At 47.7% G+C, this 23,091-nt stretch overlaps 10 protein-coding genes across 10 annotated transcripts; 4 read left to right on the plus strand and 6 right to left on the minus strand.

The window, feature by feature from the left end:
• Positions 1-4,240: 4,240 nt before the first annotated feature.
• Positions 4,241-4,760, minus strand: EI90DRAFT_3029001 (uncharacterized protein). Its single transcript, XM_039058089.1, has 4 exons — positions 4,712-4,760; positions 4,613-4,655; positions 4,533-4,560; positions 4,241-4,485 (listed from the first exon to the last, which is right to left on the minus strand). Exons 1-4 carry the CDS (start codon positions 4,736-4,738, stop codon positions 4,260-4,262), a joined length of 324 nt encoding a protein of 107 aa, XP_038924154.1. The 5' UTR covers positions 4,739-4,760; the 3' UTR covers positions 4,241-4,259.
• Positions 4,761-5,250: 490 nt separating this feature from the next.
• Positions 5,251-6,268, plus strand: EI90DRAFT_3029004 (histone-fold-containing protein). The gene is made up of 7 exons (XM_039058090.1): positions 5,251-5,408; positions 5,484-5,603; positions 5,663-5,767; positions 5,822-5,924; positions 5,979-5,990; positions 6,046-6,098; positions 6,158-6,268. The coding sequence occupies exons 1-6, from the start codon at positions 5,339-5,341 to the stop codon at positions 6,077-6,079; spliced, it is 444 nt and encodes a 147-aa protein (XP_038924155.1). The 5' UTR covers positions 5,251-5,338; the 3' UTR covers positions 6,080-6,098; positions 6,158-6,268.
• Positions 6,269-6,573: 305 nt separating this feature from the next.
• EI90DRAFT_2902242 (uncharacterized protein) lies at positions 6,574-7,243 on the plus strand (the record flags this gene model as incomplete). Its single annotated transcript, XM_039054085.1, has 4 exons — positions 6,574-6,642; positions 6,716-6,774; positions 6,905-6,924; positions 7,038-7,243. 4 exons carry the CDS (start codon positions 6,574-6,576, stop codon positions 7,241-7,243), a joined length of 354 nt encoding a protein of 117 aa, XP_038924156.1.
• A 679-nt stretch (positions 7,244-7,922) lies between these two features.
• EI90DRAFT_3284681 (uncharacterized protein) lies at positions 7,923-9,801 on the minus strand (the record flags this gene model as incomplete). The annotated part of the gene is made up of 9 exons (XM_039066936.1): positions 7,923-8,173; positions 8,233-8,404; positions 8,475-8,532; positions 8,599-8,846; positions 8,869-8,962; positions 9,056-9,168; positions 9,345-9,445; positions 9,499-9,538; positions 9,671-9,801. The coding sequence occupies 9 exons, from the start codon at positions 9,799-9,801 to the stop codon at positions 8,105-8,107; spliced, it is 1,026 nt and encodes a 341-aa protein (XP_038924157.1). The 3' UTR covers positions 7,923-8,104.
• A 1,414-nt stretch (positions 9,802-11,215) lies between these two features.
• Positions 11,216-11,875, plus strand: EI90DRAFT_3011030 (uncharacterized protein; the record flags this gene model as incomplete). Its single annotated transcript, XM_039056432.1, has 5 exons — positions 11,216-11,282; positions 11,435-11,495; positions 11,538-11,640; positions 11,689-11,720; positions 11,776-11,875. 5 exons carry the CDS (start codon positions 11,216-11,218, stop codon positions 11,873-11,875), a joined length of 363 nt encoding a protein of 120 aa, XP_038924158.1.
• A 910-nt stretch (positions 11,876-12,785) lies between these two features.
• EI90DRAFT_3115024 (uncharacterized protein) lies at positions 12,786-13,486 on the minus strand (the record flags this gene model as incomplete). The annotated part of the gene is made up of 6 exons (XM_039062739.1): positions 12,786-12,821; positions 12,874-12,950; positions 13,003-13,018; positions 13,075-13,300; positions 13,359-13,405; positions 13,457-13,486. The coding sequence occupies 6 exons, from the start codon at positions 13,484-13,486 to the stop codon at positions 12,786-12,788; spliced, it is 432 nt and encodes a 143-aa protein (XP_038924159.1).
• Positions 13,487-13,745: 259 nt separating this feature from the next.
• EI90DRAFT_3115025 (uncharacterized protein) lies at positions 13,746-14,084 on the minus strand (the record flags this gene model as incomplete). Its single annotated transcript, XM_039062740.1, has 2 exons — positions 13,746-13,999; positions 14,069-14,084. 2 exons carry the CDS (start codon positions 14,082-14,084, stop codon positions 13,746-13,748), a joined length of 270 nt encoding a protein of 89 aa, XP_038924160.1.
• Positions 14,085-14,377: 293 nt separating this feature from the next.
• Positions 14,378-14,933, plus strand: EI90DRAFT_3029031 (uncharacterized protein; the record flags this gene model as incomplete). The annotated part of the gene is made up of 3 exons (XM_039058091.1): positions 14,378-14,616; positions 14,709-14,814; positions 14,835-14,933. The coding sequence occupies 2 exons, from the start codon at positions 14,378-14,380 to the stop codon at positions 14,812-14,814; spliced, it is 345 nt and encodes a 114-aa protein (XP_038924161.1). The 3' UTR covers positions 14,835-14,933.
• Positions 14,934-17,115: 2,182 nt separating this feature from the next.
• Positions 17,116-18,638, minus strand: EI90DRAFT_3029036 (HotDog domain-containing protein). Its single transcript, XM_039058092.1, has 5 exons — positions 17,957-18,638; positions 17,841-17,898; positions 17,602-17,773; positions 17,223-17,539; positions 17,116-17,164 (listed from the first exon to the last, which is right to left on the minus strand). The coding sequence occupies exons 1-4, from the start codon at positions 18,171-18,173 to the stop codon at positions 17,471-17,473; spliced, it is 516 nt and encodes a 171-aa protein (XP_038924162.1). The 5' UTR covers positions 18,174-18,638; the 3' UTR covers positions 17,116-17,164; positions 17,223-17,470.
• A 37-nt stretch (positions 18,639-18,675) lies between these two features.
• EI90DRAFT_3115027 (uncharacterized protein) lies at positions 18,676-21,011 on the minus strand (the record flags this gene model as incomplete). The annotated part of the gene is made up of 12 exons (XM_039062741.1): positions 18,676-18,814; positions 18,880-18,980; positions 19,034-19,226; positions 19,279-19,736; positions 19,793-19,869; positions 19,922-19,937; positions 19,994-20,219; positions 20,280-20,320; positions 20,373-20,450; positions 20,501-20,556; positions 20,611-20,943; positions 20,996-21,011. 12 exons carry the CDS (start codon positions 21,009-21,011, stop codon positions 18,676-18,678), a joined length of 1,734 nt encoding a protein of 577 aa, XP_038924163.1.
• Between the last annotated feature and the right edge of the window lie 2,080 nt (positions 21,012-23,091).

Here is a 23,091-nt window from a genome sequence, read left to right on the forward strand (position 1 = left end):
GAGCGGCACACCTCCGGGATCTCCCACGGAGATACCCAGGGGAGTGCAGCTGTGTGCGGGGATGACGTGGCTCCTCCCACGTGACCCTGACCGCATGTATATAATAGCACCTGGGGTGGGAACAGAAGAAGCAGCCTTCTTCTCAACTTCCCACTTCAGGTAAGTACTGTAGCTTCCCCCCTTTTAATGATAACCAACTTCCCACTTCAGCCTAAGTGGTCGGGGATGCTCACCCCGTGACGGGACCGCCGCTACGCATAGCCGACACTTGTCCCATCAAGTCCCTCGCGCCGGGACCTCGCCGCTTTCGGAGCTGTCCCTGACACCCAAATTACTTGTGCACTTGCATTTTTTCCCCAGAGGCATGCTTAGAAGTCTGTTCTGCTGAGTTTTGGAGGGAAAAGGGTATGGGGAGAATTTCCTTTTTTGTTCTTGGCAGTTGCTGCGATTCATTTCGATGATGTTTAGTGTGGCAAACTTGATGGAACTTCAATTTTTATTGTTGCACCCTTGGATTAATAACACTCATAGAAGTAGTCTCCTGACATCAGAATGTAATTTACCCATTACTTGATCAATAGGATATTTATTGAAGAAGTGAATCCAAAGACTTGTTAAGGAACATCTCTCCTACAGGCTTTTGGTGCTCATTTGAGCAGCAGAGCATTGTGCCAAGAATAAGAAGTGATGCAAGTTGTGAAATATTTGCATCCAGAGAGTCATTACTTATGTATGCGCCCTACCTTATATTTTGGAAGCTATTCAAATGGGCTATTCATCGATGTAAAGTGTGTTGACACCATGGGAAACAGTCCTGACACCCCTTTAGACAGTGGTCAGCATGAGCACAGACATTGAGTTATCCCAAAGACTCACATCTGAAAAAGTACCTTGCATTTCTCTCGATAATTTACTGGTCAATTTAGTCCCAAAATATATATTTTGGAAGCTATTCAGGTGGGCTATCCATTGGTGTAAAGTGCATGGAAACCGTGGGAAACAGTCCTGACACCCCTCTGGACAGTGGCCAGCTGTCAGGGTACCGAGCTGCTCGGACTCTAAGTCGAGGGATCCTGAGCCTTCGCTGGAGCTGAGGCCGAGGGGGACAGGATCAGTCTCAATGGGGGAACCCGGCAAAGCGGGTTGTGATAGGGATTCCAGCTGAGCAGCAAGGGGAAGTGAGATCATATCATTGTATATACTATGTACAACATACCTGAGCAGCGAGGGGAAGTGAGAGAAGAAAGTTATCTTCCTCACTTGCTACCCAGGGAATGATAAAGTCAGTATACCCGGCGAAGCGGGGCCGCTCTGCAGAAGGAAATATAACAAATGTCTGTGCCAGTCCGGGGATGATGATCAGGCTGTGCAGGTATGGGGCAGGTGTGTCATCAGTTGTGTGTAAGCAGTCCGGACTTAACCGGGCTGTACTCTGACACCAGCATTGTGCACAGACAGTGAATTGGACAGCCAATTTCGCATTTTTCTCAATAATCTATTGGTCAATTCAGTCTCAAATTATACATATTCTGGAAGCTATTCAACAGGGCTTATCCAACTATGTAAAGTGTGGCTAAACCATGGGAAACAGTCTTGACACCCCACTGGACAGCAGCCAGCAATGTGTACAGATTATGAGTTGGGAGCAACATAACAATACATACTTTGTTGGGTATTGATCATTGTATGAATTATAGAAATTCATATAAAACCTGACAGTCTACCTTATATGCCTGGGCTCACTGGCCAAGTTGTTATGGGGATGGGGGAAATTCCCCATTCCTCGATCCATTCTTATAGTGGGAAGACGAGAGTCATGTCTAGTTTGTACCATAACTGGAAGTGTAATCGATGAGTGTTCCCAGTCTGACCTGGGAGTGGACGATCGAATTCCCATCGATCGCAATGGGTGATGTAGTGAGCTATTAAGGGATTGATGATTGATAGTCGGAGATATCAGGACAGATGGGTCAGCCACGGATACTTGGCGCTCCTCAATGGAGCGTACCGTGTGCGAGGTCGTGACTGGTGAGATGGGTGAGAGCTTCGCGTAGTTGCCATCGGGTACTTGGCATTCGCAGTGCGAACGTACTGGTAGCGGGTTGATATTGTAGGCGTGCAATGAGGGCTGACTATTAGGGCCTTCGGTGACTTGGCGTTCCCAAAGGGAACATACCGTTGGCGGGGACATATGATGACTGGCAAAGGAAGAAACAGACGGTGGATGGGCGGCTACTTGGCATTCGCGTAGCGAACGTGCCGGCATCGCGGGTAAGTGGGCCTCATAGTGTTCACGATCACCATGATCGTGATGGGACGTCGTATGTTGAGTACTGGGGGGAGAGCGGAGTGATGAAGACCCATAGGGTACAGGTTCAATAGGACGATACACACGTCGAGAGTCTTCGACTCTCGACTTCGAGTTCTTGCGGCGAGGGCCACTAGAGGACTCGATATAACCAGACTTATAAGACATATTGAGAGTTGTACAGTCACACAGGTTCAGTTGAGTCACAGGGAGGGTTGTTACAGAAGGCGGTACACGAGACAGTTGTAGAGCAGTTGTTAGTTAGCGGGAACCGCCTTCGGCGGTTTCCGTACATGACGCGTGACTATCTACAAATGGTAAGGTCGTGGGAAATCCCGCAAAACACAAACAACCTCGGCCAGCACCAAAACCCCAATGGGGAAAGCTTTGCACGAGGGGGGGAAAGGGGTAGAACGGGTAAGGAGGATAGGGTAGCGGGATAGAGGACGGAAAGGAGAAAGAGGGGAGGAGCGATAGAGAGGGGAAGTCTTTGACCATGCGATGGATATGGTCGTTGGAGACTCCGTATCCGTAACACAAGTGGTAGGGTTGTGCTGTATTACTATAGACTGTATTGGTGCTTCAATATAATAGGTATGTGTAGTATGTATTCACATCCCCTAGTATGTAGGGTTGTCTGTTCAAACCCCTGAAGAATATCTCCATTTCTTTTTGGGCTATTGCCCTGTGGTCATGTTGCAATGCATTTAAACTCAATGGTCCCATTGCAATGCAGGTGGCTGTTGCAACATCAAGTAATCAATGCAAGACTTGCATTGCCACCAATCCATTTTGGCTGTTGTATTGTGTTGCATTGAGTTATAATGTATTGATACAGATTTGTATTTTTTCGGACATGTGGTATGACATGTCTGAGTCTGCATAAGATAAAATCTTGCTCTAGTCAGTATCTGGCACCCTCCATGATAACTGAGAAAATCCTATTCACAAAAATCCTACAGTGGAGTAGTCTGGGACCTGACTGATCAGAATGTGGCCAGATATGGAAGTGCCACATAAGGGAATACTGAATAGCGTCTGTGATGTGATTCAAATGTTTTGTATTGTACATGTAATTATGATGACCAATGCTGGAGTCCAGTTTGCAGAGGGTTGCACAACAAGTCATTTAGTGTTAACCCATGTGGTCATTGCACCCAACCCAACCCTGGGAGCTTGAGGAAGCACAGTCAAGGTCATGGAGTCAATACCTGGGCATGTGGGAAAATTAACAGTTTAAATATTAGTTGTAACTGTAACTGTTGTTGATGCACTATAGTGTAGATGTTATAGCATGAGTTGAGGATATGCAGTCTTTTTTGGCTGCATGTGTTCAATTCTCACTTGTTGCAACTTTTTTTTGGCATTCTCTGTGCCCAGGTATCAACTCTGCAGCTTTGACTCCGCGCTTCCTCAATGCTGGGCATGCGATTATTGCATGGGAGAATGCCAAAAAAAAGTTGCAACAAGTGAGAATTGAACACATGCAGCCAAAAAGACTGCATAGCCTCAACTCACGCTATAACATCTACATCAACAACAGCTACAGTTACAACTAATATTTAAACCGTTAATTTTCCCGCATGCCCAGGTATTGACCCCACGACCTTGACTGTGCTTCCTCAAGCTTGGGTTGGGTGCATGGGTTAACACTAAATACTTGTTGCGTGACCCTCTGCAAACTGGTCATCATAATTGCATGTACAATACAAAACATTTGAATCACATCACAGACGCTATTCAGTATTCCCTTATGCGGCACTTCCATATCTGGCCACAGTCTGACCTCTATTCAGTAGGGTCAGTCCTGCTCTGTTATGTGACCAAATGCCAGAATTATTTTTCTCAGTGCTGTGGACAAGTTCAATTCATTTACGGCTGAAAATGCAGGGAATTGACAGCCGGGTCATTGAATTGAGACCCTGGCACTATTTTTTAACGAAAAGCTGCCTCATAGAAAAGCCCCCCATATAATATGCTCCATATTTTGCTTACGTACTGCGATGGAACGAAGCGGGTGCTCGCCTATGGTGCCAACTATGCTATCAAGAAGCAAGGGTATGGTGCTCATCATCGGACAACACATCCCAGCAGGCCCGTGCCCGGCCAAGCGCGTCCCTTGAAAATCAGTAGCACGATCGATTATACTGCCCTCACAACAAACCCTCGCAAACATCGTGCGTGTATCCTTTTCCATCTATCTAACTACGCTTACATTCCATAGGGTCGTCCATCCAAAGTCCCCATTCTCAGTACGTCAAGCGCCAGAACCCAAACAGATTGTTTGTGACTGGAGCGAAGCAGCAACATATCCCTCAGACGGTGGTCGAAATGCCAGATATCTTAGGTACCACTCAGCTTTCTGCCCACGCTTACCGCTAATGTTGCGTCACATTCGTTTAGGAAGAAGATTACCCGCGGCGCTCTCATAAATGGGTTTTTCTGATTTTCTATCTCAGTGAAGATGAAATCGGAGGAACGTACGCAGACTCACCCCTAATCAAGATCCGAGTGATAGCCACCTCTTTCGTGTTCTCTCTCCGGGGCCCGACATTGTTGCGGGTATCTGAGCATAGGGTCTGTAACATTCTCTTTTGTTTGGTTTGCCGTAACGAACAGACGTTAGTTGAAACACAGCTCAATGAGAATGACTGGCTGTCTCATGAGCTGCTAGCGAAATGAGTTTGGTCATGACCCTAAGCATGTTTTATTCTGAATTTGATTTCCGTGCATATCGCTAGCGCTGAGAGCAGAATGGGTTGCGTTGATGTTGAAAAGCTCGACCGAGAGGATGAGTTCACCCCCTCATACTCATTGTTTCTCATGATCAGGCCCTGGCTGTTTGTTGACATCTGTTATTGTTTTGTTTTGACTAAGTCCAAGTTTGCTACCGGGACCGTTGGCTGACGTAACCAAGCCATCCAGATACAAAAGGTTCGCGCTTGCTTTCAGATTCGCAAAACGCTCTCTTCCACACCATCACTTTGCCCCCACTCTCACCTCCAACTCGCCGATTCGCATCTATTATCAATGGCTGGAGGGAAAGCTGTCGCTGACAAGAAGCCTGCATCTACCGCTGGTAAAGCTCCCGCTTCGAAAAGTAAGGGCCTTCTGTGTCCAACTCCAACTCTGGCCTCTAAGACGCGTTATTAATGTTCTGATTCATCACCGACAGCTACCGACAGTGCGAAGAAGTCGACCGTAGCGAAGAAATCTGCACCCTCAGCCGATGGTGACAAAAAGCCTAAACGCAAGAAGGCGAGGAAGGAGACATACTCTTCTTACATCTACAAAGGTGAGTATTCCCTTCGTGTTTGGGCTCCAGGCGCCCTGTTTACCGTGTGTCTGTCATAGTTCTTAAGCAGGTGCATCCCGACACTGGTATCTCCAACAAGGCTATGGCCATCCTTAACTCCTTCGTGAATGATATCTTTGAGCGCATCGCATCTGAGGCTTCCAGTGCGTCAACCTCGTCACATATCTTATACTCCGTTCACATTCATTACTCTCCAGAGCTTGCTTCCTACAGCAAGAAGAGCACGATCTCGTCGCGCGAGATCCAGACTGCTGTTCGCCTGATCCTTCCTGGTGAACTTGCTAAACACGCTATCTCTGAGTAAGTCTTGGTTCCTCTGTAGGCTGGTCAAAATGCTGACTAGGGGGTTTCTAGGGGTACAAAATCGTATGTTTTCATTACTGCTGTCTTATGTCACTCGTTGATGCCACGGTCTTCTCAGTGTTACCAAGTTCTCTTCGTCGCAGGCGAAGTAAAATCTTGTTTTATAGATCTGTAGGTTTATTACAATGATTTTGAAGCGCGGTGTATCCTCATCACTCGAACCCGGACAGTCGTTCTCCCTACTTCCATTTGTCATAATATTTGGCTTATTCTAGTACTTGTACATGTTATTGGAGTTTTGCAATCAAGTTTGTATGCGCGAGCGATTCTTTTCAAGCGTGCCGCCTGGCTTTGCCCGACTGATTGTTACCGGCCTCAGTGTCTATGCTCTGTTTGGCAATGCATTCCATCGAAGCGGTGGCGGTGACATGCTTCGAAGGTTGATCGGGTTTCCTAGGTTTCTCCACTAGTGGTTATGGCGGCTACAACGTCTCCCGAGCAGAAGGGAAAGCGAGACGTGTTGTACGCTGTTGCTGGTGAGCTCTACACGTTGCTTTCTAACTGCTGAAAAGGCTAACAATCATCAACGATTACATTCGATGCGTGTCTCTTGGGAACAAATCTGTCAAACTTCAATCCGATTTCAATGATCACAGATTTCTGTTTGATTCCAATTGGAACGGGGGAGGCGTCTGTTGCCGAGTACATCGCAAAAGTATGGCATCTCCTGCCGTTTCAGCAGTGTCTCTGGAGCACCGATCTCACGGGCTTGCTTGTTACCTCCTCAGTGTCAGGTCGTTCTGGAGCAGTCTGGGCTTCAGTATAAGGTAGATAGATTTATGAGCGTGTGATTGCAACTAGAAATTAAGGCCCATAAATTAATTCGCGCATGGGCGACTGTGTCTACAGATGCAGTGAGCGATGACATACCAAACTCGTCTTGAATCTTCCGCAATTTGATTCGAAATGCTACTCAGCGGGTATGGAACGAACCTGGGTACGTCCATGCCGGTCGATTATCTTCACTCCTTAAACTCACACGTCTCTCTTTCCCTTCGTCCCTGGGTCGATTCACCTGAAACCCGGTTCCACTTATCTGTCGTATGGCAGAAGGACCTTGGGACGAAGTCTCCGCCGCAATCCACGCCTGTCACCAAGTCGTTCATGCCCAAGGTGTATCGCGTGTCGCAACGGATATTCGTATCGGCACGAGAACGGACAGAATTATCGAGCCTGGAACGGGTAACGATGGGAAGGTGAAAAGAGTGGAAGATATTCTGGAGAGGTGGAAGTTAACTCGAGGGGAAAATGAATGAACAGAATGGATGTTAAAGCCATAAGGTATAATGGGGATATATATGTTAGGCAAAGGAAGGGACATCGGAATGTTCCTATCCTGAGAAGCCCTAGCCCTACAAGCTGCATGATTTTCACACAACCCGTAGCAGTGCGGTTTCTGGGCTCCTTGGACGAGATGTACAGGCCATTTACTCAACATGCGTAGAATCAGTCCCTAACTACATAGAAGCTCACTGCTGGATGACTCGATAGAAGGAAGGTAGATACAAGAGGATCTCTCGCCAGCTAATGTTCGTTGGTGCGGGTAAGCAATCGTCCTCGGTACTACTCGATCAACGCGTGCACACGCATGTAAGCATTTCAGTAAACAAGAAGTGCAAAATAAGACCGCCATACTGCCGTCGCTCCATCAACTTCATTGAATGCGCTCCGCCGCGTCACGTTATTGCAAGGTTGTTCATAACATGCGCGACCGCCCTGTGTCTAAGTTCACGAACAGTTTATTGACAACTGTTAGTTCCCTTGCGATGGACAGTGCGATTAGAGCACACGAGCGAGCCCTCATGACGACCAGCGATGCGAACAACAGTGAAATGGAGACGGCCATATTCAACCAAGACACGGTTGTGTCTGGGGGTCAAGCAGGCAGTGCCTTCGCACGAGGGCGACTGTAAGCGGTGATCGCTCACATAACAAGTATACTCACAGCAGACCAAAGCCTCGTAATAGATTTTTTTTGTAACGAAGATACATCATTTCATCACGTTTCCATTCGTTCTTCCAGGTGCGAGGATATCATGTTTCTCGCGAGTTTGCCTATCCACAACTGTAGATTCGCGTGCAGGATGATTTCCGTCCCTACCTCTGAGGTACGAACATTATAGTTTGGTTCTTGGCACCATCTTCACATGCACACAAGAAGCAACCAGACCTTTCTTGGACCATATCTGGAGTAATACGATCAACGATCCAGGTGGGTCAACAAGAAATTGTAAGCAGAACACACCTCTCCTTGAACAGTGACAGAACGTTTTCCTCCGGCCCTAGTGGTGGCGATCACTTTTAATCTCTCTCCAAGCCCTGCGGGTAGGTAGTAATTGACGGAGAGAGAAGATGAGACGCCACTATATAGCCACTCTTCTGATCGTATAAATGCAGGAACAGGAAGCGATGTGGCGCTGGGGTTAAGTATTAGAAGCAATTCGGTATGATGGGCGAGTTGGGAGAAGGCAATAAGGGAAACTCAACGCGTCTAGTATCGTAGCGGCGCACCCTCCATGCATTATCCACCAACCATTACACATATCTTCCCTCGGTGGGTTATTTTTTTTTTCAATCGGTGCGTGACGTGCAAGGAGCAAAATAGACTTACCCGGAGTGACCTCGATCTCGGACACCACGACCACTTGCTCCCTACGCCCTTCCAACATTGGTTCAAAATCTGCGCTAATTATCCTCAACTTTCTCACAACGTGGGCAGCAAAGCCATTCCCTCCTGCCTGGTGGAGTTTTAAGATCTGTTCTTTCGTCTCGACTGGTACACTCCCAGCGACGTCCCTAGCTGCTTGCTTCAAGTCACCAGAAGGCATGATAACGGGAAAGTATGCTAGCAGCTGAGAGCTTATCAAGAGTATTTAGTTACCGTATAACCGGCAGAATCGCTTGCGTGGGGAATAAATCGGATGAATGTGATTGAAAACCGTAGCGCCAATAACTGAGGCCATATGGAGCATCCCCTTAGCGGCATTCAAGCAGGTTGTGGGTTCAGTCATGGAGGAAATAAAAATGCAGAAAAGAGATGTAAGTACTGGCACGGGTAAGTGACATACAGTTTAATTCATGAGGGTGGGATAAAATTTCAGCGACTCCACGCTTGCCGCGTATCTCCATTGGCACGTTAGTGAAGTGCCAAAATTCCGCAACAATTCCATATAGCAGGGAACTTCGAATTACGAAGCCAGCGCTGAGGCCAATAATTTCTTGCGCCACATGTGATAGAGCGCGACATGGGTCCGACTGCGCACATGACGGTTAGTGTATGTGCCACAGCATTGCTGAGGCAAGATCCCAAACGCGTGAGGCACTGCTGGCGATAAGATACATGTAATGAACACGTACTCGGCGGTCAGGCGGTATGTCAGCACAGATCGTGTGGCAGTTGCTTGGAACGGTGGCCCAACGACAAACGTGGAAGGGGCAGCGACTGCTTGAAACAATCTCTGTAATGAAGACATCGGAGAACGTAAAACACGGTGCATTTCGCGTCACTCACAACAGCCTCCTCGGCATATCGCACCACAGAGGTTCCATTACTGAGAATTGTGTCCTGTTGTAATGTATTTATTTTGGCTCCAATCGTATCCGAAAGCCCTGCCAGCTTCGTAATAGTGTCAGCCAAAGTCCAGCCAACTGCGACTTTGATGCCTTCCACCCGGGGATCTCACCCGTTAGGGCCCCAACTGAGGAATGAGACGTTACCGTGATCCGAGACATCGTAAAGAACCGGGATGTCACCGTCAAGCGAGAGTCCGGCAACAACATCGTGCTCCTCTATCATGCTGTAGCAGAAAACCATCGAGGCGCTCGATATATTATAAGACGAAATGTCGGACTAGCGATGTTGTCGCTCAGTCCCGTTGTACGTGAACTAAAAGTATATTAGAATAATCACCTAGCGATGTTGTCGCTGGTGTACGAATATTAGATACACGTTTTATCAATGATGAACAAGAGATAACCAACATACCTCAGTCCCGTTGTACGTGAACTGAGGAAAGGTTGGGTTGTGAAAAATTGTTCTTTTATAGTCAGGCGCTATGCACTGAGGAAAAAGATTCCATGACAAAATCATGCGGACGTGAGGATTTCGTAGAAAATCTTGGCAAGGGGTAGGATTCTCCGTGACAGGATTTTCCGTCGATCTTGCTGCATGACAGGATTGCGGTTCCAGGCTATCTAAAATCCTGCACAAGGAGGATTTTATCATCAAAACTTGTATACGCTATAATTTTCAGCCATAATATTACTATCTTGTAATGCATGTTATGACATATATTCAAGGATCCGCTGCGATCTACAACTGCCCACATGGATCCACCTCCCCAACCCTGAGTCGACCAACAACGGTACACGCAGCATCTAGATCCACAACCTCGACGTATGAAACTGTTTTTAAATATGCTAGTTCAGAAATTACATCATGTCTGGTTTTGCGATTACAGCGCATTTTGATATCAACGTTGACTTTGGAAGGAGGCCAAGCCTCATTTCTCTTCGGCTCTTCACGCTCATGTCCCTGAAACCCCCCAAAAAGATAGTGCAAGTTGTCGAAGGAATGCGATGTTGATTTTTTCGAAACAGGAAGTAGCAAACATGTCGGGGTGGAAATCGATGACAAGGGGAAATGGGGTGTAGGAAATGAATCTAAGGGCGTCACAGAACGTCAGAATGGCGACTCAGGTGGGAGACGAAAGCCAGAAACAACAACGTGAACGCACCTAAAATCGACCAATTAACCAAAACTCGCGCATCCAACCCTCAAGATCCATTCACATCAATGCAAAGGGACTGCACGAAGAAGCCCCATCGTCACAGACTCCACTCCTCATCGATCGAGCCCGAAGCGCCCAGAAGGTCTTCCAAAAGATATAGCAACTCACCGCAAAATCACTTCACAACAATCATGAGGCCACGAGCCAAAAGGGCGCCTCGGGTTGGACTTAGGGGAATACAAAAATGCTAGCGGGCATCTACGAGTTGTGGCATTCCAGAGAAGCTGTCGTCCATAGGAATGATGGAGGCCTTAGTTTGGGCCTATTAATAGATGTAAATGCTGGAAGCAGAGTAGCAGAGGCCCAATAGTAATGGGATGTTGCAACTGAGGGAGTTGGGACTTCGACGCGTTGTGTCGGTGTGTTTGGTGTTGTTTATGTTGGCCCTCGGGTTACTTCAATCCCAATCTCACTCTCCGTGAACACAACTCACTTACCATGCCTCAATCTAGCCAGAAGCGAGCAATTGATCGGGGGCAGGGGAGCCTAGAAGCGGCACATGAAGGTGTGCCCTTTCTCTTGGAACAATGCACTTATGTGTGGTTCACATTCGTGCCATGACTGTGCCATCTTCATAATATGGGTAGAGCTCCTGGCAGAAGTTAACACGTGTAAGGAGTTACTTAAACTGTTTTTTTGTCTTCAAAAACCAACTAGAGTCAAAGAAATGTGTCCAGGGCCGATTCCAATGCCATGCGGCTCTGAGATTGACCATAATGTGCGTAAGCCCTCTCATATTATCAAATCTGATGACCTTCAGGTCAGATACCATCAGGTTCCCCCAACTTGTCGCTTCGATCTCAAAACCTGTCACTGGTACTAGGGCATTGGCAAGAAATCGCAAGGTGGCCAACCATTACTGGGTACATTCTTACCACGTACTGTTGTTATGAGTAGACTGTGGTGATCAGCGGCTGCACTCGCGAGATAACAAGGGACTAAAGTAAGTACCAAAGTTGACTATTATTGCATTTAACTATGGCGCTTTTTGTATCTAGGCCATGCTACAAGGTGATTGGTGCACGGACCAATTGGGAAGGCAGTGTCGCATGTTTGGGATGTTGCACGCTAGCGCTGTGCATGGGACATGTTGCCTGAACGGTGACAAGACTCATAATCCAACATGTACAGGTGAGTGCTTAACATCTCACCATGCACTTCTCACTAGTAACGGTGCTAGGCAAACCGCAGTATAATATGTCGCCCTGAACCTCACCCCTATGCTTTTCTCCAACAACGCTCACGGCACTCTTGACCCCCCATTGTTCGCCTCAACTTTTTCGCTGTTCAAGTTCCTGACACTGCAACAACTTTATGACCCCTCACTTTTGATTGTCATTTCATTATGTTTTTGCGGCGCTCCAGTCATATTGTCCCATATCATCGTGTCGACTAGTCAATATATAATCCTTCATCCAGTCAGACATAAGACAAGATTTGACCCGCTTTTGAGCATGATTTCCTAGGATATTATTACGGATAATTACATGATAAAAGGATTATTCCCTGTTATTCAGCAGGACTTTTTGACAGGATTCTGGTCACAATCATGTACGGCAGCAGGATTTTTCCAACATGGAAAATTTAGACAAAATCCTGTATCTCAGTGGGACTTTAATCCTACTTCACGGAGGATTTTCTCATGGAATTTTTTTTCTCAGTGTATGAATGCGCACTGACTTTGGCACGGACGCCACCAAGAAAGGCAATAGGTGTAAATCTAAACGCCACATGACTCAACATCACCAAATGTGAGTTGGTCATAGCGAACACCATAATACCAAGAATTCTACATATATTCCTGAAGAGAATGCCACAGGAAAGAAAAACGGGTCACTTGGACCCATGTGGTTGTTACTAGGGTCGATGCTCCGCACACATTCAAAAAGGGCGGGAACCACCCAGCTGTACCATGTTGTGCCGTCGTAAATTGCATAGGATGTTGCAGAGCAGTTATTGGAAAGAGTCCCCGATATATTGTAGCGATTGTCGTCATACGGACCCGATATTACTGGTGATGGAATGGGAACGGGGGTACAGTGGGCTGAAGGTAACAACGATCAGAGGCAGCACAGCGATGAGCCCATAATAGTTACCCACCGTGACGGTAAAACTAGGAACCACCCATTGGTATCGTTGAAGGTATATGGAGAGTACATGACGCCGATCTGGGCTGGAGAGATAACTTAGCGCCTGTTGACAGACTCAGTCTGACCTTAACTCACAAACCATGTCCACGAACTGTGTAGGACCGATTGTCATTGGTGAATTTACACCTAAATCCGGAAGTCACGCACCCCTGCAGCATCCACGAACGGGATGTATTGGTTCACAAGCTTGTCATAGCCCAGAGCCGGTTTACCTGCGATATTCACAGTCGCGTCCCACTGCCGGGATGTGGAAGTAACCTGGAAATACGCCCCAGCCAGGGAATGGAAAATGCCACTGCCGAGCGAGATGCTGGAGAGTGCGAAGACCACCCAATGGTGCCGCTTAAGACTTAGAATGCCAGCTGAAGCTGGGCTACAAGAACCACTATGAACTGCGAACAAGTAAAGCCCATCCGAATCCAGAATCATACCCTTTCTTTCCGTACTTATCCATATCTTTCTCGGTGCCGATATAGGGCTATTGTGATAACATCAGCGTCATTGAACAACCAGGAGAGATTGGGAGCACCTTGAGCAGCTTGAGAACATCATAGGACATGAGAACTATAAGAATAGTGGAACGAAAAGTATAGATGGCCCAAAGGACTGAGGACTCCCTTTCAATCGCTACCACGCACGATTAGTAGTAGAGCTGTACCTTCGCGAATTGCACGCCAAGGGCGACTTCGAAGTCAGTGAGATGGGCACTAAATCCTAGCGAGGATAAGTGAGCCTGACTATTCATACCCAGGGTTTTACCTGACCCGCGGCACGAGTAAAACAATACAACTTGCGAGACCCAACGGAATTGTTCTCCATCAATGTAACTTGGGTGGCTCCACTAGTAACGTTTCAATGGCGTTCTTATACATGGCTTCCTGAGATGGGTAGAGGTCGCTCTGATCAATTTGAGCCTTCCCCATATCAGCTATCTCCATAGGATATCCTGGATGATGGGTAAATGGAGGGGCAGCGGTGGTGGATTCGTCGTGCTCACCGCTGCACCCCACTGAGATGTTGGCACTCGTAGGTGGGTGTAGGACTTTGTTGGAGTTGATAGACCATCCCCCCCCTATTGAAGTGGAACTGAAGTGGATCAATAATGCATTTGCAAAGGTTTAACAATGAAACAGACGCTCACCGCGTTCGTCTGCCATCGTTGGGCGTGCAGACCTAATCACCCTCTCCGCCCAGAAAAACATGTTGGAGAACAATGCGTTCGATCACAAATATAGTGTTGGAGTGTGTGCCCCCACATATGGCAACTTGTCTGAGCGATTCACCGTAATATAGGGGAGAGAAAGATAATTAACGAATATTCTAAAAGATTCTCTGTCATATTACGTCGAGCACTCACCGCAGTTGAAGTTGGGGACCTTGACAGGATATCATAAACAAAGCCCTCTACTTGCCTAATTTGGTATACGTTGTTTCCAGCGGAGTTGGTCAAATGCATTGTATCTCATTCTTGTGTGCATGCAGGAGACTCAAGCGATTAGTGGGGCAACTGTCCCGGCAAATGCCAGAACCTCTGGAATTGAAGGCGACCCGGTTAATTTACAATAGGGAGGAGACCGGGGAAGGAGGAGGGTTTCGCAAACGACAAGGACAACGAGCAATAAGGAAAGAAAGACAGAAGTTACAGCGAGCAAGGAAACAACCGAAAAAAGGAAACCTAGAAAAACCTAAGTAAGCAATCGGGATCCCACCCACCGAGAGTAACCGAAGGTCACAACACCTCCCCCTCGGCGAGACCGAAAGGCTTACCGGAAGCAAGGAAGACGAAGGAATGTCTTCATCAAAAAACAGCATACAGGACAAAAGAAAAGACTAAGAAAGAACACGCCTTCAGCAGAGGAAAGGTATAAGAGGGCCAGAGCCCTGTAGCATAGGCGGACGAAACTCATGGATGAGATTGTCCGGAAGAATCGACCCAGGAATGCAGTGGCAAAAACCTGAATCGGCATGACTGTAACCTCAGAAGGCACAGTATGCATAAGGCCGACAGCGGGTACGGCGCATAAGATTAAACACCACCGGGAAAAATGCCACACGCGAAAAGAGACCAATGAGTGCGTTTAGACTGAGTGTGCACAAGCCTAATTTAATCTCGTACCTCCATTAAATAACAAGTGTTTCCTGAGTCATGATTACTACAGCCGTTTTCACCCTATCCCACACCCTCTTGATGATCTGATAGGGGTACGTACCAAGCGGGTGGATGTTCGCATTTGGATTCGGCGGATCCGACTTTGAGAGTGTGAGATCTAGAGAAGGTCGAAAGAAAAGTATGTGCCAGCAGTAAGGGGGATCAGCCTATAAGTATAAGATGCCTGTTTATTATTCCGCTGTCAACAAGTAGGCGACCATTTCTCTTCGTCCTGGGAAGAACGAATCCGAGAAGTATGATTATCACAAGCAAATTAGCTGATTTTGGCATAGTTTTTTTTCTACTTCTTATGTTCGGGTCCTTGTTTACTTTTTTTTTTTGGCAAGTGTAAACGGGCAAATGAGAAGATTCGCAATATCCACAGTTGGTGGTGGGGTGAAAATGTATAGAACGAAGCGAAGCCTGATTGTGGAAATGAGGGGGAAGGTATGTATGTATCCTTTTTTGATGGATCAGTCGACTTGATTACACTGACGGCTCTTGCACTCATATGACTGATGGTAAAGGGCATTTGGGAGGTGGCTGCCAGTTAAGATAGCTTCGAATGGTTAATGGGACAGGGAACAGATGACGTAGTGCAGATAGATGGGTGGACAGGTCGGACATTTTGGCTTTGAGAAGGGAGGCCCATAGTAGAGTCGCCTAGGAGTTCCGAATTCGTTCTCACACATTGAGCGATGATGAAATTAGTGCCGCGAGGAACATGAAGTTGTTGACGTGTTTGAGCTACCTTGAACAGGAAGTAGATCAAAAACGTTATGTGATCTGCTGCAAGTGTTGAGAAACACAGCAGTTACGATTGCGGTGGCCCAATTGTTCATGATTTGACATTATGAAGACAGATCCGAAGGAAGCCAAGCGGTAGCAGGAAACGAGACAACGAACTTGTTAGGGGGAGCGTGCGACTCAGAAATGGTGAACATCTGCAATATCCCATCAGCGCTGCAAAAACGCAACCCATTCCAGTCACTAATTACTGTCGTGATTAGTTGTGTGAAATAATTGTTATTTAATGGAGGTACGAGATTAAATTAGACTTGTGTGTGGTCAGTCTAAAAACGCGCTCTCTGTTTTTCTTCCGCATCTGGCACAATCCCCGGTGATGTTTCATCTTATGCGCCGTACCCGCTGTCGGCCTTACGCATACTGTGCCTTCCGAGGTTGCAGTCATGCCGATTCAGGTTAATTGCCGCTGCATTCCTGGATCGATTTCTTCGGACAAATTCTGTATGTGTTGTTCGTCTGCCTAAGCTACTGGGCTCTAGCCCACTTTACCTTGACCTCTGCTGAAGATGTTTTTATTTCTTAAGTCTTATTCCCTTTGGCCTACAAGCTGTTTTTTGTTGAAGTTTTTTGTTTGGCTTCTTGTTTCCGGTAAGCTTTTCGGTCTCGCTGAGAGGAAGGTGTTGTGACCTTCGGTTACTCGGTGGGTGGGATCCCGATTGCTTACTCAGTGTTTTTTCCTAGGTTTCATTACCTTCGGTTGTTTCCTTGCTCTTTGTAACCTCTGCTCTTCTCCCTCTTGTTCCTCGTTATCCTTGTTTTTCGTGACTACTTGCATCAAGATCTCATGAAGTAGTCAACCATTTTCATTTGCAATTCAAGAGGTTCTGGCATTAGCCGGGACTGTTGCCACGCTATCTCGTTGCGTCTCCTCCGGCGTGCACACAAGGGCATTTGAATAAGGCATTTGAAGGAGCAGCTGATCTCCTGATTGAGGAAATTACATAAGTGTTTAGCCCAGCATTCATTCGCTGCCATTTTTGGACAATCGATGAACCGCCGGGAGACCATATTTGTGAGCAGGATATCACAGTACTGTCATTAGATATCGTGCTCTTAGTTTTAACAGGTTATGAGCTCTTGCCTATACCATCCATACTCGATCTGCCGTGACCACCGTGACTGTTGTCAGTTCACACATTGCATTTAGGGTGTGTGGCGCAACAACTAAGGGACTAACCATCTAAAACCTCGGCTTTGTCTCATGGCAACAAAATCGTTGGCACAAAGGGCATCAGAATGCCGCCTCAACATTACAGCCATTTCCCAAAAAGAAAACAGCGGGTAGGCGCGGTTGTAATCGGGCTCAAAGTCAGTATGCACCAACTTACCTTGTATGCAGCATCGCGACAGGTCTAAAGTGCCTTAGCATGGTTTGTCCATGGAATTGGAGGTGGCATAGCATGAAGCTGACCCTGACAGGCACCGTAACCAGTGGAGAAGGAAAGAGACGACGAAACAAGTGTGTGCACAAAAACAGATACAAGCTTGGAGATAGAAGGAACAACTTGGTGACGCGACAACAAGAAAAATTGGAGATAGGTGATGGGGTGTGGATGATCTTCGTCCTTATCTTTGAGGTAGCAAATATCATAGTTTAGTTTTTGGCACCATCTTCACATGGACGCAAGAAGCAACCAGGCCATTCTTGGACCATATCTAGAGTGATATGTATGATCAACGGTCCAGGTGAGTCAACGAGAAATCGTAGCAGAACACACCTCTCCTTGAACAGTGACGGAACGTTTTCCCCCAGCCCTGGTGGTGGCGATCACTTTTAATTTCTCTCCAAGTCCTGCGGGTAGGTAGTAATTGATGGAGAGAGAGGATGAGACACCACTATATAACCACTCTTCTGATCGTATAAACGCAGGAACGGGAAGTGATGTGGCACTGGGATAAAACGAGAAGTATTAGAAGTAATTCGTGGGCGGGTCAGGAGTTGAGAAGGAAACTCAACGTCTCTAGTATTGTAGCGGTACACCCTCCATGCATTGTTCGCCAAAAGTTACACATATCTTCCCTCGGCGGGTAAACTTTTTTTTTCAACATGACGCGCAAGAGGAATAAGCTTACCTGGAGTGACTTCGATCTCGGACACCACAACCACTTGCTCCTTACGCCCTTCCAACATTGGCTCAAAATCTGCACTAATTATCCTTAACTTTCTCACAATGTGGGCAGCAAAGTCATTCCCCCCTAGGTGGTGAACCTTTAAGATCTGCTCTTTCGTCTCGACTGGTACATTCCCAGAGACGTCCCCAGCTACCTGCTCCGAGTCACCAGAAGGCATGATAGCGGAAAAATATGCTAACAGCTGAGGGTTTGTCCAGAGTATAACGGGCAGAATCGCTGCGCGTGGGGATCGAACCAGATGAATGGAATTAAAAGCCGCAGGCGCCCACCAACTGAGGCCATATGTAGAAATAAGAGCAGCTCTATTGTGGCCTCAGTCATGGAGGAAATGATATATTGGCACTGCCAGGATGGAATTTCAGACAGGAAACGACCTTGCGAACCTCTCGGCGCTAAGTAGGTGGTGCTCTGAAGAATTTGTCATTGCTGGTCAACGCCTTATATACAGGGAGGCCAAACAAAATAAACAGTCCGGCCATACTTGAACCTACATGAGTGAAACGAAACAGATAAATGGAACTGGCAAGGTGGCGTCTGTTATCATTCGCTATGTCCGTTCGGACTTACGGCTGAACCGTAACACTTGCCGCATATCTCCACTAGCAAGTGGGTGAAGTGCCGAAATTCCGCAACAGTCCCGTATAGCCAGGAACCCCGAATCATGAAGCTGGCGCTGGGACCGAAGGCGTGACACTGGCCAATAATTTCTCGCGCCACACATGATGATGTATATAGAGCACGATGAGAATGAGTCCAACAATAGTGCACATGGCAGTTAGTGTATGTGCCACAGCATTGCTAAAGGCAACATTCCAAACGCATGAGGCATTGCTGGCGATAAGGTGCATAGAATGGACACGTACATAGCGACCAGGCGGAATTCCAGTACAGATTGTATAGCATTCGCTTGGAACGATGGCCCAACGACGAACGTGTAAGGGGCGACGACTGCTTGAAACCATATCTGTGATGAAGACATCGGAGAAAGTAAAACACAGCCTATTTTGCGTCACTCACAAGAGCTGCCTCCGCACATTGCGCCACAGAGGTTCCATTACTGAGAATCGTGTCCTGTTGCGATGCATTTATTTCGCCTCCAACCATATCCGAAAGCCCTGCCAGCCTCGCAATAGTGTCAGCCAAGGTCCAGCCAACTGCAACTTTGATGCCTTCCACCCGAGGATCTTGATTTGGATTTTGCCAGCCTATCCTGAAACTGCATGTCAGTATGAGTGCGAATACGCTGGCTTGAAACACCTCACCCGTTGGGGCCCCAACTGAGGAATGAGACGTTACCGTGATCCGAGACATCGTAAATGTTCGGGAGGCCGTCAACCGAGAGTCCGACAATAACATCGTGCTCCTCTATCATGCTGGAGCAGAAAATCATCGAGGCGCTCGATTTGTTCTTGAAGAAAGAGAATGCCACAGGAGAAAAAAAGGGGTCACTTGGACCCATGTGGTTGTTACTAGGGTCGATGCTCCGCAAACATTCAAAAGGGGCGGGAACCACCCAGCTGTACCATGTTGTGCCGTCGGAAATTGCATAGGATGTTGCAGAGCAGTTATTGGAAAGAGTCCCCGATATATTGTAGCGATTGTCGTCGTACGGTCCCGATATTACTGGTGATGGAACGGGGGTACAATGGGCTTGCACTAACAACCCCCTCATGGCGACGCTCACGTTTCCACCTTGGTCAATCGCATTCGAATCAGCGAGCTGAAGGCAACAACGATCAAAGGCAGCACAACGATGAGCCTATAATGATTACCCACGGTAAAACTAGGCACTACCCAAAAATTTCCATTGGTATCATTGAAAGTAAATGGAGAATACAGAACGCCGATCTGGGCTGGAGAGATAACTCAGCGCCTGTTGACGGACTCAGTTTGATCTTAACTCACAAACTGTGTCCACGAACTGTGTAGGATCAATTGTCATTGGTGAATTTACACCTAAATCCGGAAGTCACGCACCCCTGCAGCATCCACGAACGGGATGTATTGGTTCACAAGCTTGTCATACCCCAGAGCTACTTTACCTGTGATATTCACAGTCGTATCCCACTGCCGGGGCGCGGAAATAACCTGGAAATACGCCCCAGCCAGGGAATGGAAAATGCCACTGCCGAGCAAAATGCAGGAGAGTGCGAAGACCACCCAACGGTGCTGCTTAAGACTTAAAAGGCCAGCTGAAACGGGGCTACAAGAACAAGTATGAACTGCGAACAAGTAGAAGCTCCATCCGAATCTAGAATCATACCCTTTCTTTCCATACTTATCCACATCTTTGTCGATGTAGGGCTATTGTGATGCACATCAGCGCTATTGAGCATCTAGCAGTGAGTGGGAGCACCTTGAGCAGCTTGAGAGTATCATAGGACGTTGAGAACCAGAGGAATAGTGGAACGAAAAGTATAGATGGCCCAAATGACTGAGGACCCTTTTAGTCGCCACCATGCAGGATTAACAGTAGAGCCGCACCTTCGCGAACTGCTTGCCGCGGGTGAGTTCGAAGTCAGTGAGATGGACAACAAATCCTGGCGAGGATAAGTGAGCCTGATTGTTCATACCTAAGAGTCTGTGGTTTTTACCTGACCGGTAGCGCGAGTAGACTAATACAACTTGCGAGGCGATGGCGACAGCAATGAAGGCGAGACCCAATGGAATCGTTCTCCACCAATGCAACTTGGGTGGCTCCAATGTTTCCAAGTAGTTCTCATACGTGACTTCCTGAGATGGGTAGAGGTCACTCTGATCGATCTGAGCCTTCTCCATATCAGCTATCTCCGCAGGATATCCTGGATGATGGGTGAATGGAGGGGGAGTGGTGGTGGATTTGTCGTGTTCATCACTGCTGGTGGTTGGCACTGGTAGGTAGGTGTAGGACGTTGTGGGAGTTGATAGACCATTCCGCCCACTGTTGGCTACTGCGGAAGTAGATCAATAATGCAGTTTGACAAAGAAACAGATGCCAACCGCGTTCGTCTGCCATCGTTGGGGCGTGAAGAGCTAATCAGCCTCTCCGCCCGGAGAAAAAAAACACACAAACAAGTCACCTTGGACAGCCTAAGGGCCGAGCCTCATTAGGGGGTTTACTTGCTGGGCGCGGCGTTCCCCGAATTCCCTTGCTAGATTCGCCTCTGTCTGGATCTGACCTGCCTAAATCAGCGCAGTTCCCTTGACCCTAATAGGCCAAATCCGGCTTGCATACACCTGCCTGGTCGCTCGTCGAGCTGCGAACACGCAATTCAAAACTTCCGCTTGTATTGAAAGTCACAGCTACGTAGGGAACGTGGCCGAGGTCATTGACCGGGGTTCGAGGTGGTGCCCGTTGCCGTTCCCAACCAGAAACGCAGAAACGGTGATCGGGACGGCTCACATGATCGCATCATAGCTGGCCTAATAATAGAACAGCGATCAGTGGGAAAATTGTTAATGTGGGGCGTTTTAAATATAAGGCTGTGTCGTGGGCCGGGCGTCGAGAGAAGAAGTACTGTGCGTCGAATGGATTACAGATTGCCATAGGGCATGCGGGGGGATGGTTCAGGCGGTAGAGGGCTGATCGCGCGAGGGGGAAGGTGTAATCGGAACGTATCATGATTTGTCTTAAGGATTTGTAGGATCCGCCATAGAGCAGAACGAATGTGTCATCATGAGAAACAAGATGCTTTAAGCGGTGCCTGTAACCCGGTTATTCGGGATTCAGCATCTTGCCCAAGAGCTGCAATAATGGTTAGGACTATAAGGGCTCTATGAATTATTGAATATGATCAAAGCCCCAACGTCCATAAGACCCATGATCTTCAACGACCGAGGGGAGGCGACTTGAGAATACGCCGTGGACGTACATAATAACCAAACCGGTTGCATGCTCTAGTGCGGCTACAAATTTTGCAGTAATGGGACGAAGCTCACGAGAACTCACGCTAGTCAGGTGCGAAGTGGATGGAAAATACCATTTAACTCGGAAGAAGCTAAGCGACTTGGCTGAGGAACGATGACCCCAAGTTATTCAGCAAAGTACAGAAGGGTTGATGTGCGGGTGCAACGACTCAAGGGACCGGAACGTCCAGGAACGAGTGAAGGCGCCATGGACGACTGGGTTGACAAAGTTCTCTCTGAAAACGCAATACCAGCCCAACAGCTCCAACGCAGATTCCAAGTGGGCGCGCTGCCTGCACGAGGCAGGCGATGAGGGACGAGTACTCAGGCCCTCTCAACACACCCACAAGCTAGCTTCGCCAGGTCTGGCATCCAGTGCCAGATCTCATTCCGTTGGGTGGAAAATTGGGAAGAGGGGCTTGCGTAAGTTGGCCGCGGGGAGAAACGGATAATAAAGGCCTAGCGACTCGTGCTGCCACAACGTGATGCGTCGTACAGGCGCTGCAGGCGACCGTCCCTTGGGAAACGATTTATCCATACAGGACTGGCGTCACACTCAAAGACCACATGCATTGAGCACAAACTGCTGTAGATTCGTCACTGATCAACTGCCAGGATAATTTGTCGCTTGCACCCCCATGTAATTTCGCCAGGGAAAAGTCGAATAGTGGGTGAGGCAAAGCGGTGTCTCTCGGCAATGCCAGCCTGAGGGCTGGTACACAGGTGGGGAGGAATGAAAGTGCTCAAACAATCCTGCTTCGAGGTCGGCTGTGTCAGTTTGGACACATCCATCGATTGGTCATATTAGACAAGCTTCTCATTGGGCAATCGGACATGGGGGCTTCCTTGCCCGTCAATTGCAATCATCAATAAAGTTTCGACAACCAGCTCTCCAGCGAGTGCAATGTAACTTTAAGTCAGGAACATGAGTCCTGTGACACTTGACGGAAGGCTCCTGATGCCATGTATCATGCCTGTGGCTGCGTACGCGGTTCTTGGTTGCCGATTTCTACAGTCCGCTTTCGTATGGGTTGAACTACCACAAGCTACGGTAGGCAGGATACCAGCTTCTATAGATAGAAAGCTACGGCGACATCGAAATAAAAGCCAAAGGCGTCACCCTAGGCCACGAATTGTAAGACAGTCGGTTTCCATGTGCAAGTTCAGGCATATTACCTGCACAGCAGTGT

Source organism: Cantharellus anzutake (genome assembly GCF_015039405.1).
Source record: "Cantharellus anzutake strain C23 chromosome Unknown EI90scaffold_1, whole genome shotgun sequence".
NCBI classification, from domain to species: domain Eukaryota; kingdom Fungi; phylum Basidiomycota; class Agaricomycetes; order Cantharellales; family Hydnaceae; genus Cantharellus; species Cantharellus anzutake.

Bases quoted from the DNA above. Each gene is read 5' to 3' on its own strand.
- EI90DRAFT_3029001 (XM_039058089.1), bottom strand. From the start codon at position 4,738: ATGAGAGCGCCGCGGGTAATCTTCTTC. The intron at 4,656-4,711 runs CTAAACGAATGT...GCTGAGTGGTAC, and splicing joins CGCCGCGGGTAATCTTCTTC to CTAAGATATCTGGCATTTCG. The intron at 4,561-4,612 runs CTGCTTCGCTCC...CGCTTGACGTAC, and splicing joins ACCGTCTGAGGGATATGTTG to TGAGAATGGGGACTTTGGAT.
- EI90DRAFT_3029004 (XM_039058090.1), top strand. From the start codon at position 5,339: ATGGCTGGAGGGAAAGCTGTCGCTGACAAGAAGCCTGCATCTACCGCT. The intron at 5,604-5,662 runs GTGAGTATTCCC...TGTCTGTCATAG, and splicing joins CTCTTCTTACATCTACAAAG to TTCTTAAGCAGGTGCATCCC. The intron at 5,768-5,821 runs GTGCGTCAACCT...ATTACTCTCCAG, and splicing joins CATCGCATCTGAGGCTTCCA to AGCTTGCTTCCTACAGCAAG.
- EI90DRAFT_3029036 (XM_039058092.1), bottom strand. From the start codon at position 18,173: ATGCCTTCTGGTGACTCGGAGCAGGTAGCTGGGGACGTCTCTGGGAAT. The intron at 17,899-17,956 runs GTAAGCTTATTC...CGCCGAGGGAAG, and splicing joins CGAGATCGAAGTCACTCCAG to ATATGTGTAACTTTTGGCGA. The intron at 17,774-17,840 runs GTTGAGTTTCCT...GTTTTATCCCAG, and splicing joins ACCGCTACAATACTAGAGAC to TGCCACATCACTTCCCGTTC.